Below are 12180 nucleotides of genomic sequence, written 5' to 3'. Positions count from 1 at the left end.
CCTGCATTGCTTTCTTTTTTAAAAAAAACAAAAAACAAAAAATCAGTTTCATGGTTCATCTTTCTAATTTCGAACAAAATGTACTAAAAAAAATATGGGTTACGCTTCGTAATTTAGACTGTCTCTATTCAGTAATGCTACGTCCTGGTCATGTATTGCTACGGTCGTCTTGGAATTGTAGATGGCATATCTGGAATTTTAAACTCTGCAAAGATACTGTACGCATGTCTCGATCATTTGTGCAGGGGAGGTGCCAGGCTGAAGGGAAGGCATGGTAGACGTCGCAACATGCTCTCCTTTTATTAGTGCCAGCGCCTACCTTTGTTTGCCTGGCGGCTTTCTCTGGCTGCAGGAGCCTGCTCAGCTGGTGCACCTGTGCTAGACCAGAAGCACCAAGAAATGAATCCTCCAGAGTGGCCCTCCCCAAGGGGTGAGTGGAGCTGGAGTACACACACCCTGTTCCTTCACTGTGAGCTTTGAGGTGTGCACCTACTCTGACTGCGAGTTACCAGTGGGGCGAGGGTCCACACCTGTAGCAGTAATTTGCTTAGTAACCTTCCCTTTGTTGGTGTTCTTTGCATTCCTATTTCACTTCCACGTTTCCTTAAGGGTGTTTCCTGGAATCACCCAAATAAAGTATTTGCACTGAATCCTTGTCTCAGGCTCTGCTTTTGGAGGAACTGCTGTGACCAACTTGTTCCAGGTTGACTGGAACTGAGCCAGTTTTCAAACTGAACGTCTTACATCCCGGCAACTTTCCTCAGTCCCCGGCACACTGTGACGATAGGTCGCCTCATGAGGAACCCGAACGAAGACAGATGTGACACATGAAGTGAGGCAAATGCATCACTGAACTGCTAGTTGAAAGCCAAGTATCCTTGGCTTTGAGAACAAAAGATAAGACACACACAAGTATAATTTTGTCATATTACCAGGTTCAACAATTTTTATCAGCTCAAAGCCTAGAAGAGAACAGTAGCCACCATGTACAAAGAAGCCATTTCTTTGAGAACAGACACACACACACAACCCGAGGGTAGGATCTGCTGAATATTGGTGGACACTAGACAGCTGACACCCAGGACTTCCATGACATCTATGTAATTGGCTACCAAGCAAGCAGGCGATGTGCATTCCTAGAAGAAATTGTCACAGGCACTGTGGGGACATTATAGGTGAGCAGGCGAGGGCATGGGTAGCATGTTGTAGGCACTTGAGGCTCTGACGGGGACAAGCACCAGCCATGCCACTTGAGCCAAAGCCACCTGGGCAGACAGTGAAACTATACCACGTGTCACCACAGTCAGCTGCATTGAGATGAGGCGCTTTGCATTGGGACGCGGCTGTACGCTCAAGACGGCTGGCTCTGAGCCAAGGAGATTTGCAGCATGAACAGGAGAAATCCCACCTTGTTGAGTAACCCTGGGAGGCAGTGCTGTTGAGAGGCTAAAGTCAACGGGCTGGGAGCAGGGTTGGACACACGGGGCAGAGAGGTCCACGGTTGGGGGCTGTAGGCGTGGCCAGGAGCTGCTGCCAAGCCCCTGACCTTGGACAGATCTCTGCAGATCAGATTACCCAGCTGCAAAATGCCACACGCACCCTTGCCCCGGTTATTTTTACACTGGCATTACAGAGCATGCTATGTTACAGCTGAAAAATGTGTCCATCTTTTTTCTGTTGACTTCTATAGCCTCCGCTAGATTGGTAAGAAAAAAAAATCTTCCAGGTGCCATGGCAATGAGCACGTGCCCCATTCCTGGGGTGGCAGTACCCTTACCCCTCATTTCCCAGGGCACTAAAAGTGCAGAATGCATTTGAATATGGGGACCACCTGGGGACGTTACAGTGTTCACATAGAGAGATGTGCATTTGGGCATTTGGACTCCTGAATGACAGGTGCTGGGGTGTCATGGACGTTCCAGCCAGACAGGTCAATGGGGCAGCCAATCTCAGGGTGGAGGGGGCAGGCTGTACCCAGATGGAGGAGACCCCTTTCCTCCTTCCCTCTCATGGGGAGTCCCTGCCAAGGAAGAGAGAAGGGGAACAGTAGCATGGCCCTCAAATAAGGGTAGGGATCGACAGAGGGCAAGTCAAGATCTAGAGGAAACTTCCAGAAACCTTTTCTGACAGCTGTTCCTGGTGAACCAGGGAGAAAGAGGAACCCTTGCTTTTCATGTCTCTGAAGAACAGGTGAAAGCCCACCAGAATCTAGGCTTGGAGGCAGCTAGTCCCTTCATCAGCCACAGTGAGTGGCAGCCCAGGTCAGTGAAGGCCAGGGGATGCCATTCATTTTGCCCGCAGAGAGGGGACTGGCTGGGAAACAGCGATGCCGGCTGGAAACTGAGGCTGCTTCTGGACAAGTCCAGTGTAACTCTGTCAAACTATGGTGCCAGTTTTCCTGGCACCTGGAAGTGGTCTCAAGCCTGAAGGGCCTCAGAGACAGGGCTGCATCTGCGTGTGGCAGGAGGTTGGGCCCTCAGGGCACTCGGTTGCAGGGACGCCTCTGCTCCACCGGGACAAGGAGGCCCCCAGCATGAGCGCCCTTCTGGCTGTGCGATACCATGTGCTGTTGTGGTCACCTGTACCCATATCATAAACAAGTGTCTGAAAGCTCAGGGGGCTCACCGTTAGTGCAGAGGGGGCCTCATTAGTGCTAATCCGAGGCCACACCCACAGATGGCAGGACCAAAGCCTCTCCTCTGGAGGCCTTTGGCCATAACTCCTCATCCTGCAAGACTTGGCTTAGCCTTGACCTTCTCCAGGAAGTCATGCTTGGTTCTGCTCCTCCCATCTCAAGCCTGGGCTAGATGTCCACCCCCTGTTCTCCCTAGCCAAACCAGACCTCTCCCATCACCACTCCCAAGGGTCAGAATTGCCTGGATCCAATGACTCCAGTGCCTCTTAGACTAAGTCTAAGCCCCCTCCCCGGCTCCAGCCCCTGCTGGAGGTTGCACACTTCTGAGTCTTCCTGAGGCTGGGGCTTGTGCCGGAGCGCACAGGATCCCATGGGTTGGTTTGATAAGCTAAGCGCTCAAGGTCTTCCCGAAGTCTGTGGAGCTTCACACTAAGGTTGGGACAGAATTTGATGAGGAGAGATTAAGGCCTTGAAGGAGGGGCTTTCCAGGGTAGAGAGATTCAGCCTGAGATCCCAAGCTGGTGGGGTCCCTTGGTGAGGTCCAGACCCACCTCCAGGGGAGTCTGTGGGGCAGAGGAGACTGGGCAGCTCCATGCCAGCCATTAGGGACTCTGAGGCCACAGCACTCCAGTCCCCACGTGGGCACCACACCGTGGGCTTGAGGGCGAGAAGCCGCCAAGGGAGCCTGTCTGAAGTGTCAATTCATTCATTTCACCAAACAAATCTGGCCTCCCGCTGGCCAGAGCTGCCATTCCCAAAGGCAGTGCAGCCAAGCATGGTTCTTTGTTGCAAAAAGATACCTCTCTCCCACAGCATGGCATGGCCCGAGAGGGCCCCCTGATCCCATGGTGTGACCTACACAGAGGTGCCTCCCTAGTGCCTCAGTACAAGTGATGCAGTTCACATTACCCAATTCCTAGAAGTGTGTGAATTAGGTAAGGTGTTGTCTGGCAGGCGTCTTCACTGACTTCTAGGTGACCATGTCTATTCTTTTAGGACTATTTTTGCACAGACTGCCACTTTAAATCTAACACTTCAACTCACAAGATGTCTCCCCTGGCCCTGCCACCACCTCTTCTCAGTTAGGGAGCCACTAATGATCGGATCGGCAGGCCAGTACTAGTACGTACTAAGGAAGCTTCCTAGCCAAAACAAAAGTCCCACGAGCAACTCTTCTGTAAAGCGTTGGGAAGGATGGTTCTCCAGTTGGCTTTTAAGTGGGATGCAGGGGGTCCTGGGCTGTTACCATGGAGACAAGAGCCTGTCCTCCAAGCACCAGACTTGCTGGTGTCTATGTGCCTGTGCCAGCCTGCAGGCCTGGTTACTTATGGTCACTGGGTTCTCTCACCCACCCTTTTATTTGAGTGGGCATTGCTGTGTCCTCTCCATGCCCACTCTGGTCTAGCTACAGGGAGAGCTCAGGCCTCCACTGTGCCCTCTCCCCAGCCCCGCAGCAGTGGGCCCAGGACTGCCTGAATGGGCAGAAAGGAACCACTGAACCACTTGAGATCCACTCCACCACCCTTACCCTCTTATTTCATAGGTGAGGAAACCGAGGCCCAGATGGGGGGCAGGGACTGGTCTAAAGTTGCATGGCTGGATGGTAGTAAAGTTGGGATGGAACTCAGGCCTCCTGATTGCCAGGCCAGGGCTTTTTCTAGTAACTGATATATTGGCTACAGCTCCAAAAGCTCCCCAGACCAGGCCGACACGGCTCCGCCCATCCTTTCCCTCCGCCCAGCCTCCCCTCACCCAGCTACACATAATTCGGGTTATAGCAGAGCATATTGAACTCCAGATTCTCATCCCAGTGCCGCAGAAGCACAAACAGCTGGCGGGCAGCAGCCTTGAGTGTGCCCTGCGTGCGGCCCTCAGGTACTTCCTGCTGCTCCAGCCATGAGTTGGCCTTGGCGGCCACCAGCTCCCACTCAGTGAAGTAGGAGGCCGAGCTGTGCTCCAGCCATGCCAGCCCCACCACCGTGGCCCATAGCTTCCCAGTGTGCTCCACCACTGCCCTCGGCTCCAGGCCCAGCTTGCCCTCGGCTGGAGGCTCCAGGGAGAAGCTGTCATAGGAGGGGTGCCGAGGCGGGGGGCTGGTGCACAGCTGGGGACTCGGGGTCTTGGACTCAGACGGGCGGGCGGTGAGGGACACTCGGTGGCAGGTGAAGGGGGAGGTCCACTTGAGCTTCTCCATGGGGATGTGCGTGGCCTCACAGAATGCTTGGTTGAGTAGGAAGGCTCCGGAGGCCAGCTGCAGAGACACCTGTGTGTGGGGAAGCCCCTCAGTGGGCCTCATATGTTTTAGCCCGGGAGCCCCAGGCCATGCAAAAGTCTGGTTTCATATTGCCCACCCCACCCTGTCTGCCTGGGGGATTTTCAAGATACTGAGCAACTGAGCACCTCTGACCTCTATCCTGCAGACACTTCACACAGATCACTCTCCAAGCCCAGGTCAACATCTTCAGTCCATATTTGCCTCTTGTCCTAGGTGGGTGGGCCCAGCTCGACCATTGGGAATGTCCCCGCCAGGCAGTGAACTCTGGCAGCTCACCTTCCTCTTTCTCCCTGGGTACCCATCAGCTTCCAAGTCCCAACAGGTCTGCTTTCTAAATCACTCTGCAATCCATCACATGCTTCCTCACGTGATTCCTGCCTGCCCTTTCCTCCTCTCCCCCCACACCCAATCCATCTGTCCTACCTACAGAGGGATCTCTACCAGGCATGGATCACACACATTTTGGAGGCTCAGTTTGACGACTTCAGCGTCTCTTAGACTAAGTCCAAAATATGATTAGCAAAGCTCTGTACCACCTAACCCTGGTTTGTCCTTGACCTTTACCCTCTCAAACTGCATCCCCAGCTGCCAAGCTCTCTCTCTCCTCTGGAAGCCTTTGGCCATAACTCCTCATCCTGCAAGTGTTGGCTTAGCCTTGACCTTCTCCAGGAAGTCATGCTTGGTTCTGCTCCTCCCATCTCAAGCCTGGGCTAGATGTCCACCCCCTGTACTCCCCAACCAAATCAGACCTCTTCCATCACCGCTCCCAAGAGTTAGAATTGCTTGGTTCCTTGCCTGGATCCTATTAGACACTGAGCACCATGAGTGCAGAAACTACACTTGTCTAGCTCCAGGTTGTCTCTCCAGGGTCTAGTACTGGGCCTGACTCAATAAATACCTGTTGAGTGAAAACATGCATAGGGCTCACTTGCCCTGGATATTTGGGAATTCCAAATATTATGCACTTGGGTCTTCAGGGACAGGAGAGATATGCAGTGATGCTCAAACTGTGCCCCTCCTTCAAGCATCCTCTGTTTCCCAAGCCCCGAGGGGCCCCAGATAGAGCAGGGGCAGTTTCCCTTGCTCCTTAATTCAGAGAAGCCCACTCCAGACCTGAGCCTCTCGCCCTGCCACAGCATGCTGGGGTGTCTGCAGACCCAGTTGCTAAACATGGTCCATGTCCCTGGGATGTTAATTTTATTCACTTATGAGTCATTTCAAAGCTTATTTTTATGTACTGAAAAACAGATACACATAGATGCATGGAGTAGAATGCAAAATTCCCACGAATTTTTAAGGTAAAGATAGCAGACTGCAAAGAATTTTCGTGATGCTGGTGCTGGCTTCTAGCAATATCCCTAGGCCTCTGGGCCGGGGAGATTCATGCAAACTCCCTCTGCCCTGCATAGTTCTTGGGTGGGAAGCTCTAGGAAGCTTCAGAACTCAGGGGATCTGAGCTCCAAGACCAAGGCCTTCTTCTGTTTAAGGAAATGGAGAGGAAGGCAGGGGATCATAGGAAGGCCTTGCTGCTGAGTGGAGCAGAGGGAGATGGACACTGGGTCAGGGCACTCACCAGCGGCACATAGTCGAAGCTCTGGCTTCCGGAGGTCGACTCCATAGCTTTGATCGGTGTCTTGCTCAGGAACCCCTTGGCTGCTCGCGTCAGTAGCCTGGACTTGTTGAGATTTAGCCTGTGCAGGTGAAGTCAAGTGGCCCTGGGCATCCCAACCTCCAGTGCCCACCCAGAAGCCCCTGAAAGTCAGGGTCAGAAGGGATGCAACAGATGCCTCCGTCCAGTGTCCTTATCTGACAGCTAAGGAGTCAGAAGCCTAGAAAGCTGGGGAGAAGCAACTGCCCTAAGTCAGTCAATGAGTTAGTAGCAGCCGGGCCTCGGAAGAGGTTAGTGTTCTTCTGTTGATCCTCTTTTTTTTGTTTCCAAGACGGTGTCTCACTCTGTCCCCTAGGCTGGAGTGACACGATTGTAGCTTACTGCAGTGTCAACTTCCTGGGCTCAAGCGATCCTCCCACCTCAGCCTCCTGGACTACAGGCACACACCCAAGTCTGGCTAATTTTAAAATTTTTTGTAGAGACAGGGTCTCACTGTGTTGCCCAGGCTGGTCTCGAACTCCTGGCTTCCAGTGATCCTCCCACCTCGGCCTCCTAAAGTTCTGGGATTACTGGTGTGAGCTATTGCACCTGGATCATGCCCCTCTTTTACTGTCACATTCTTGTCCAGCCCAGTGGTCAGAGAGCTTTACGCCAGCCCTCCCACGGGTACAAATCCCCCTTCAAAGTGGGGATTTGAGGTAGGGGGATACCTGGGAGACAGTCATCTCTCTGGGCAGGAATGCCTTTTTCACACCTGCCTAAATGTCAGGCTGAACCTGCCTTTGGCCTTCCAAGTCAGGGAAAACCCCAGGGACCACCCCGGGAAAATGGGTGGCCGGAGAGTGTATCTTTATTAGAAATCCCACCTACCTGGATCCAAAGAGATTCTCTGGGGCCTTCATGGAAGAAAGAGTATTTGAGGCCAGGCTGTGCAGGGGACCTGGAGAGCCACAGAATGACAGAGTTGAGACCTGAAGATGACCCTGTCCAACTGCTCACTGACCAACTGGGGAAACAGAGGCCCAGAGAGGGGCAGAGGCTTAGCTAAGCTCCCAGGGACCGGAGCTAACCATTACGCTGTGGAGCTCCTTCTGCCCCAGTTGGCGTGGGGCGGGGTGAGATTATGTCTGCATATAAAAAGCTGGCCTCCAAGTTTCCTTGGCTGGCAGCCCCTGGGATCTTCTGGAAAGTTACTTGTGGGGACAGTGACAGCTTCACTCAGCCCCGCTCCTTCCCAAATGAGGACACTGAGTTGACCTCCTTGGCACGTTGCTAGAGGACTCTAGGCAGAGTGGAGTGGCAAAACGGTCCCTCAGCAGGGAACTAGGAAGCCTGATCCAGGCCCAGCTCTGTCACCGATGTGCTCTGTGACCTTGGGCAAGTCACCTCACCTCTTCGCACCTGTTCCTCATCTTTCAATTGGGGATAATCCTATTCCTCATGCAGAGGGCTGTTTTGAGGACTCCGTGAAGCCCTGAGGACTCTGTCGATGCTAAGACACTCTCCTGACCCCAGGACGAATCCCTGTCACCATTTTGATGGAGAGGCAGCGCCGCCTGCCCACTCACCTTCAGAAGTGGCGTGTTTCTCACGGCCAGGGAATGTGGCCTCGCTGACAGGAGCGGTGGGACCTGCCTCCGTGTCTAGGACAGAGAAGCCAGTGAGGCCAGACCTTTCTCCTCCCATCCCCCCCAGGAGAGTGATGGTCTAATTCACGGTGCCTGTGGGTGGGTTGGGGAACAAGGCTAGGGTTTCCACCCCTGTTCAGATGAGCCTTCATCTTCCACAGATATAACCGTTGCTCCACCATAAGATCAGACAGGCCTGTGTTCAAATCCTGACCCCGGCCACCACCACTACCACTGATCAGCTGTGGGGATTTGGCAAAATGACTTTATAAATTTTGATTGCAAATTGGGGATAACGTCATGTATCTCAGAGTGTTGTAAAGATTAAATGAGATAATACGCAGATAGTGCTGAGTCCATTGCTAAGCACTCAGTAGGGCCCTGGACTGTGGACCCTGTCTCAGAAAAAAAAAAAAAAGTCAGGAATGTGGGCATAAATCAGAGAACAATTTCAAGGAAGTGATTTGTGGCCAGTGCGGTGACCCAAGCCTGTGATCCCAGCACTTTGGGAGGTTGAGGTGGTGAATGACCTGAGGTCAGGAGTTCACGATCAGCCTGGCTAATATGGTAAAACCCCATCTCTACCAAAAATACAAAATTAGCTGGGCATGGTGGCGGGTGCCTGTAGTCCCAGCTACTTGAGAGGCTAAGGCAGGAGAATGACTTGAATGCGGGAGGTAGAGGTTGCAGTGAGCCAAGATTGTGCCACTGCACACCAGCCTGGGCGACAGAGTAAGACTCCACCTAAAGGAAGAAGGAAGGAAGGAAGGAAGGAAGGAAGGAAAGAAGGAAGGAAGGGAGGAAGGAAGGAAGGAAAGAAGGAAAGGAGGGAAGGAAGGAAGGGAAGGAAGGAAGGAAGGATGGAAGAAAATAAAGGATTTATGATTGTGATGGAAGCCCTGGGCCACCGAAAGCTAAGCTTTGGAGAAAGGAAGGTACAGATCGGCAATTTCCCGAAGACTGGAAGCTCAGCTTGGCTCTGGGATGGAGCTGGTTCTCCTGGGATTTAAAGAGACCAAGAAGTCGGCAGAACGCTTTGGTTCTGAAGAGTTCCTCACACTGTGTTCTGTTTTTGTTTTTGTTTTAAAACCCATCAATGTCTGTGAGCACTTTCTAGGACCTGGAATAAAAGCTTCTTATGGTCTGGGTGGCTGGGCTCGTGGCCGGGTGGGACCTCTGATGTCTTCACCCTGCACAGCAAAAGGCGGGAGATCCTCACTGTGCATGTGAGGGTACCTAGAAAGGGGTTAGGACGAGTGCAGCAGTGAGGCTGTCTTTAGAGAGACAGAAAGACACATCCATGCAGGACACAGAGGGTTAAAGGCATCCTCGGAACTAGTGCAAGGTCAAGAAAGGTCAAATCCTGGCTCTTCAAGGAGCAAGCTGCAGGCACAATGAAACCAGGTGACGGCTCAAAGGAGGCTGCTGGGAATCCTGAAAGAAACAGATGGTGGGACCCAAACAGATGGGACTGCCTCTTCGTTCTTCGCTTTTTCCCTTGTTTATTAAGTTTCCTGGCAGTTGGTGCCTCGGAGGACTCAGAGACTGGAGGCAGGGTCAGCAGACCTTGGAAGGGGAGGGGAGGCGGTGCCACTCCGTGGCAAAGAGAGAGCTGTGTCAGTGGTGGTGTGCTGGGGTCCTACTGAGCCCCTCTGTGCCTCTTAGGCCTCAGAGAGCCTGGCTCAGCCCAGGGCCTGCCTAAGCCCGCAGTGCAGACTCAGAGAGAGGCCCTGGGGCCTTGGACAGGAGGATGCGGTAACCTCAGGGGCCCAGGCTTCCGAAAGTGCCCGAGGTGGTTCTTACTTAGGGTCTGAAATTTGCCATCTCCTGCGGCCGAGTCTTTTCCAAGCATGGTCTGCGACCGTCTGAAGCCAGAAGAGGTGCCCCTCCACTGTTGGATCAGGGTCCGAGAGCTCACCATCCACGGATCTCCTTCACGGAAGACAAGGGGAAGCGGGTGGTTGGGTACAAATGTGCCAGTCCTTGGCCTCTCCCCCAAGGCTGACAGGAATGATTCTGTCTTCAATCTCTCAATTATCCAAAGGCAGGAAGGCATTATACAAGGTAAGACCATGAACTTTAGAGTCAGAAAGACCCAGCGTGAGGCCCAGCCCCATCTGTTTCCAGCTGGATGGGTGCAGACCCCACTGAGCCACAGTCTGCTTATCTGGAAAACGGGGATAATGATATCTACCTTGCCGGGTTGATACTATGAGAGAATGTTCACGAAGCCACAATGTTTTCCAGGAAGTTAAAAGCCCAGTTTTCTCAGGAACACTCTGTTCTTCTCTGTTTACTGTCTCAGAGACCCACGTCCCAACTCATTGCAATCCTACTTTTAAGAATTAATTAACCCTGAGGAGATAACCAGACAGATGCACAGAGATCTTACCCCTCCCACAGGGCAGGCCCCTTCAATCCCAGGGCATCACCAAGAGGGGTGGATGGAAAAGAGATGACGTGGCAGCACCTTCGGCTGTGCAGGGTGGCTCATGTCTGTAATGTAAGCACTTCAGGAGGCTGAGATGGGAGGATCACTTGAGCCCAGGAGTTCAAGATCAGACTGGGTAACATATCGAGACCCTATCTCTACAAAAAAAATTTAAAAATTAGGTGGGTGTGGTAGCGCGTGCCTGTAGTCCCAGCTACTTGGGAGGCTGAGGTGGGAGGATCACTTGAGCCCAAGAGTTCAAGATTGCAGTGAGCTGTGGTTGTGCCACTGCACTCTAAGCTGGGCAACAGAGCAAAACTCCCTCAAAGAAAGAAGAAGAAGAAGTTACAGCATTCTAAAGTATGTTTTAGGGAACTCCCCCATTCTCAGAGAACGCTAGTCTATAAGTTTTCCCTTAAAAATTAGAGTTGTTTGGGGAAATAAGTTTTGGAGAAGCTGCATACTGTAGCCCATTCTCTGAGCCTCTTGATGTATATTAACATACTAAAGGCTCTGAGAAGTTCTGCAGTAAAGAAAGCTTTTGAGCTTTATCTAATCCAGTGGTTCTTAACTGTGTTTCCTAATCTGGTATTCTCTATTTTTATTCTGGATGGCTATTCATAGGACATGAAACTAGAGTTCTAGTTTCTTGGAACACAGTTGGGGAAGTGCTGATCCAGCTCTTAGGGGGCTCTGGGACTTTGGTTAAGATATGGGCCAGGTCCTTGACTTCCCAGGCTGTGGCTACAGATGCTAACAGGCTGGTCAGAGAAGGGTGGGAGGAATGGTCATCCTTGCAACATGAGTAAGGCAACAGCCTGATTAAATGGCCACTCCATTGCTTGAAATGACAGCAGTTGAGGAGGGTGGGATGGATAGCTGATCATTTTGATACCACAGATAAGAAAAGGGGAACAGGTATAATTAGGGAGGACATATTTTATTTCCAAACACAATGCTTTCTGGAGGTCGGCTTAAAAAAAAGAAAAGAGGGTAGGGGATGGGTGACCACAAAGGACAGGGAAATATAACTTAAAAAAAGCACAAATAGTTCATAAACACAAAAAGTATCTCAATAGAAAAAATGACAAAAGAGAGCTTCTCTTCTCAAATATGGCAGTGTTTAGAAAGATAAACAATATTCAGTATTGGAGAGGATGGACATTGGAATAGTGTTTGGGGTGGTGAGGGGGCAGTTTGGTAACATACACGGAAATTTTAAATGGGCATCCTCTTGACACTGCAGTCCTACTTCTAAGAATTAATTAACCCTGAGGAGATAACCAGACAGATGCACAAAGATGTTCTTTACAGTATCATTTACAATAACCAAATGGGGAATAACCTAAAGGTCTAAATAGATTTTAAAAGTTTGCAATAAATTTTCGGAGGCAGTAGAAAGGAGTGGGAGAGAATGCATAATCCAGAGCCAGGGCAATGAATGTAAAGCCTGGCTCCAGCCCCTCGTGGCTGTGAGACCTTAGGAAAGTGACTTCTGCCTCTGTTTTCCATCTCTAAAATGGGGATGATAAGTGTCTAGTTTGTAGAGCTGTTTTGAGGATGAAAGAATTGAAAATATATACAAAGTGCTTTGGAACACTA

At 51.5% G+C, this 12180-nt stretch overlaps 1 protein-coding gene across 4 annotated transcripts in view; it reads right to left on the bottom strand.

Annotated features, from left to right (window-relative positions):
• Positions 1 to 909: 909 nt before the first annotated feature.
• VWA5B1 (von Willebrand factor A domain containing 5B1) overlaps positions 910 to 12180 on the bottom strand; it is a 66541-nt gene continuing 55270 nt past the window's right edge. For 3 of the 4 annotated variants that reach the window (XM_032300664.1, XM_032300666.1, XM_032300665.1), the window contains exons 18-22: positions 9951 to 10079; positions 8088 to 8162; positions 7390 to 7459; positions 6484 to 6601; positions 910 to 4898 (exon numbers count right to left, since the gene is read on the bottom strand). In XM_032300664.1, the coding sequence (XP_032156555.1) occupies positions 4392 to 4898; positions 6484 to 6601; positions 7390 to 7459; positions 8088 to 8162; positions 9951 to 10079 (899 nt within the window). In that variant the 3' untranslated portion in view covers positions 910 to 4391. Of the gene's footprint in view, positions 4899 to 4929; positions 6389 to 6483; positions 6602 to 7389; positions 7460 to 8087; positions 8163 to 9950; positions 10080 to 12180 lie in introns of those variants that run through there. The other variant, XM_032300667.1, reaches the window with a different exon arrangement.

This window comes from Sapajus apella, unplaced genomic scaffold (genome assembly GCF_009761245.1).
Source record: "Sapajus apella isolate SASKATOON/1434 unplaced genomic scaffold, GSC_monkey_1.0 scaffold43, whole genome shotgun sequence".
NCBI lineage: Eukaryota > Metazoa > Chordata > Mammalia > Primates > Cebidae > Sapajus > Sapajus apella.
Note: the sequence above shows the minus strand (reverse complement) of the source record. Positions and strands in the feature narration are given on the sequence as shown.